General features: G+C 32.3%; 1 protein-coding gene across 2 annotated transcripts in view; it reads left to right on the forward strand.

The window, feature by feature from the left end:
- The first annotated feature begins 628 nt into the window (after positions 1-628).
- Positions 629-4,182, forward strand: part of LOC108368254 (uncharacterized) — a 16,182-nt gene continuing 12,628 nt past the window's right edge. The window contains exons 1-2 of one of the 2 annotated variants that reach the window (XM_017623075.1): positions 629-1,120; positions 2,277-2,897. In XM_017623075.1, coding sequence (XP_017478564.1) covers positions 2,339-2,897 — 559 coding nt within the window. In that variant the 5' untranslated portion in view covers positions 629-1,120; positions 2,277-2,338. Of the gene's footprint in view, positions 1,121-2,116; positions 2,898-4,182 lie in introns of those variants that run through there. The other variant, XM_017623074.1, reaches the window with a different exon arrangement.

Genomic DNA, 4,182 nt, shown 5'->3' on the forward strand with positions numbered 1-4,182 from the left:
TACGTACATGCATATGTAAGGATTACTGGAGTGTTCGGCAGAACACACTTGCTAAACAAGTAGTATAAGCGGAGCAGTTGCAATAGAAATAATTTAAGAAACCAACTAAAATTTGTTTCTATTGTCTAACCACAAACTCAGCTCTTTTAGATTTTAAACTGTCGTTTTTGTCTCGCGTTGTATTGAATGAATATACATATGTACATACAGTGGCGCTCACATAAATAGCGCACTTATTTTTTACAATATTCACAATAGCTGTGTTTATTTGGGTTATACAGTTCAGTATCACGATCATTTCTCACGGAAACGGTCTGGATCATTCTTATTCGAGTTGGCAGCACTAATTTTATACTATAGCACGAGAAAGACGAAATTATAAAAATGAACTGAGTAAATGGGGAAAAGTACATTTACAGATCTATTCTGCGCTGGTAATAAAAGTTTTGTAACCGGTAAATTAAGTTCCTGTCAAATTTTAAACCCTTTTCGAATTCTGTGTACTCTTGTAAGCGGCGAATTTCATTACCATCTCATAAGCGGTAACAAAGTATTGCCCCGTGAAATATGCAATGCCAGAATTTCCACAATTCTTCATAGTTGAATTGCTGAATATTTTAACTGCATTACCAACGTTCCTAGAATCGCGGTGACAAGATCTGGTACCATTTTTTGGTAATAAAATTTTCCGGTTACAAAATCTTTGGTAACGTGCAGAACAGATCTGTTAAACGAAATAATATTCATCGCAGTGCCATATTATCAGTGACACAAACTAAAAAGAGCGGATCATAAATTGAACGAGATCACTATCAGGATAATATCGTTGTTGTTGCATTTGCGTACACATTTTTTCCGGATCCCGATCATTGCCCACGAAAACACAACAAATATTTTGCGTGAGATTTCTTTTGTAGAGGGTGTGAGCGCCACTGTATGTATTTACATACATTCCTACATATGTACATTGTATGTATGTATGTATACAAAGCAGCGCCCTCGCTTGCAATTGTTCTGCGGGCCGACGAAACTGATTGCGTTTACACGCCAATGGAAAATTCTGCCAAACATCCGCGTGATGGAAATTCCATGTTGGCGCCAATACTTTTTTTCTATAGTGGTATGTATTCACCAAAGTGAGCAAGTGGCCTGACAGTCTGGCAAAACATCAGATCAGCTCAAGCAACTACTGTTGTCAACATTCGGTGCTTGAGCTCATCTGCTGTTTTGCCAGAGTGCCAGGCCACTAGCCAGGACATGCATTTTTGTAGTTTATGGTTAACTGGCAAAAATAACGGTACCATATTTTTCTGTCCGTAGTTGATTAGTATAAAAGGGGTAACATTTTCAGTACTTAGTTCAATCGTTTAAAGATCTCCAAGTGTTAATGTGAAAAGTATTTATTTGAAAGGCCTGATAGAATAAAAAAAAAACCTACACCAAAAGTGCTGTACGGTGCATTTGAACATTTGTGCTGGCTGTAATTTGCATAAATTCATAAGACTTTTGTCAAAATTTTGAGCTTTTTATACTTAAGACATTAAAAATAATTCTCAAAAATTTAGTATTTAGGAATAATAACGTGCAAATTTAATATGGATAAGAATTACCTGTTGCAAAGTATCAAACTTAATACTTAATACAAAATTTATGAAAACTCAACAAATTTTCATCAAAATTTTGAAACTGAATCTTTAAAACATTTTTGGATATGCAGTTTAATAGCGCATACAATTTTAATGGAGTTTCAAGCGCGCAAAAAAGCGCAATTTATAATACTAAAATGGTATGGGCTATAATACTGCATAACTAAAAATTTTGTAAAGATTCAGCTTAAAAAGCGCGAAATTTTTATGTAAATTTTCTGATTTTTACTTAATTTTGTAAAGCTAGAAACTTTCGTTTATATGGTTCTAGTAAAGGATTGAATATATTTTTATAGAAAAATAATTAATAGCTAGAAAAATATTGTGCATATTAAAAAAAAATATAAAAATCAACACGCGAACACCTGTTATCAAAATTCCAGGGTAACTTTAGACCACTTCAAACTTGCACCTTGCTGTCTTTAAATTAAATGGGCTACAAAACTGCTACTATTTTTATAAAAAATCTAATTTAAGACTTCAAAATTTTGACGAAAATTTAATGAACATTCATAAGTTTTATATTAATTTTGGAATATTTTTACGGACTCCTTTTTGTTGAAGTACAAACTATATTTTTACTATAAACCAATAAACTTAAAAATTGAAACTTTATTTGTGAACGGAAAGCCAGAGATTGGAAATTGGGGAAAAAATATTATTTACGATATTTGTGGTAACCAAGTGTACAAATGGATCCTCCCCAAAGGAAACGTGGTAGGCGCGCTGAAATCTGCGCCGATGAATACGTAGAGTCTGTGCTGAAATTTAAGGACAGGCTAATTGAGGGCCATAAAATTGTTCCTGCCTCGAACAGTGTTTGGCAAGACATAGCAAATTTGTTTAACAATAAAGTGAAAAGTGCATCTATTCATGCTTTGACTGTTAGTAATCGATACGGACTCCTTGATAAATTACTCGGTCGCAAAATATTCGAAACTGTTTCGAATGATGAATCTACGAACGAAATTTGTGACGATAGCAATCGCGATCTGGACACGACTTTGCCCAAGAAATTATTTTTTACGTTGACGCTTGGGAAAACAGAATTCAAAGAATTGCTCAGCGAAACGTCGTATTACATCACTTCGAATGGAAAAAAAAGAAAATTACGAAAATATACAATTTTGCAGCAAGAAAAATGGAGTGAAATTCTGGCTAAAAAAATGTATGATGAGTGCAGATTACAGCACGTATTTAATTTCAAAACCCATTACATTTACCGTGATGCGACCGGCGGATCTTGTAAAGGTAAGGTACAAAACACTGCAATTACACATTTTTAGAAACTTAGCACAATGATTAATATGTACAGTATATATAAAAAATGTTGCAACAGTAGTTTTTTACAATATTTGAAAGGAATTAGCAAACTCTTGTCTATTTTATAAAACTTAAATTTTGAGAGCACTCAAATGCCAAATAAAAGTAAAACAAAAAACAAATAAGTGAAAATATTCCAATTTCATTTTATTGTAAGTTTTAAAACATTTTTGTTATGTTAGCAAACTTCAAAAATCTTCAGGCTCCCAGCGGTTTTACTTTCAAATTTTTTTAACATGGTTTAAACTTTTTGTATAAACAAATTTGGCGTTTCTCAAAATTCCGGTTGATTTTAAATTTTTTTTTTTAATGACGGTATTGCGGATTTTGTATTACAAAAATTATATTTTGTATGCGTTATTATTAATGTTACTATAAATTTATCAAAAACAACGCAAATTCTGAGTAATTTCAAACTTGCGCTTAATTATACAATAATTGAGTTGCCGGATTGCCTCGATGTCACGATCCAGCCTTAAAATGTCCCGGTTTTCAATCAAACTTCCTGGTTTTACAACAAATAATAAAGTTTGTTTAATTGTTATTGATTTTTATTGTTGAAATTTTCCGCTAATTTGTATATGGCTCATTCCATCTCAAATCACCCAGGCCGGCGGAAAGTGAATTTAAGTTTGCGATAAAACTCACAGGGATTGTTCCTTGAACAATTTAAGGAGACACGTATTCTCTCTTTTTGCTCAGAAATGCGAATTTTTCGAATAATGAATTTTTTTTCTTTTTGAGTACGAACGCTTCTTTTTTCCTCTCTTAATAGCAACTTTTGATGAAATCGTTTATAACTGCCGCAAAAAAGCAAGGATTTTAACGATTTTTTTTTAAATTGCAGGTATTGATCTACTGAATCGATCTAGTGAACTTAACATCAGTAATTGTTTATTAATAATTAATTATTGTTTATAAACAAAAAAAAAAAATTTTTTTTTCAAATTGATTTTTTTCAAATTGCCACATCTTTTTTTCTCTCAAACTTTTTTGTCTATTGGGGAATAGTATAAACTATTTTCAGTACAAGTAGCAATATGCTAAAATTCGTCATTTTCGAGTTATGATTTTTTTTCTGAAAATGCACTTATATGATGCTAGCAGATTTTCGTGCCAGTTGAGGGCACAAAAATTGTTGCCCATTATGACAAAATTATTTCCTTGCTGGAAATTTTTTGAGGTTGCCCGATCAGAGCCAAAAGTTGTTCCC

The sequence above is a fragment of the Rhagoletis zephyria genome, unplaced genomic scaffold, assembly GCF_001687245.7.
Source record: "Rhagoletis zephyria isolate East Lansing unplaced genomic scaffold, Rhagoletis_zephyria_1.1 Rzeph_scaffold_03034, whole genome shotgun sequence".
NCBI lineage: Eukaryota > Metazoa > Arthropoda > Insecta > Diptera > Tephritidae > Rhagoletis > Rhagoletis zephyria.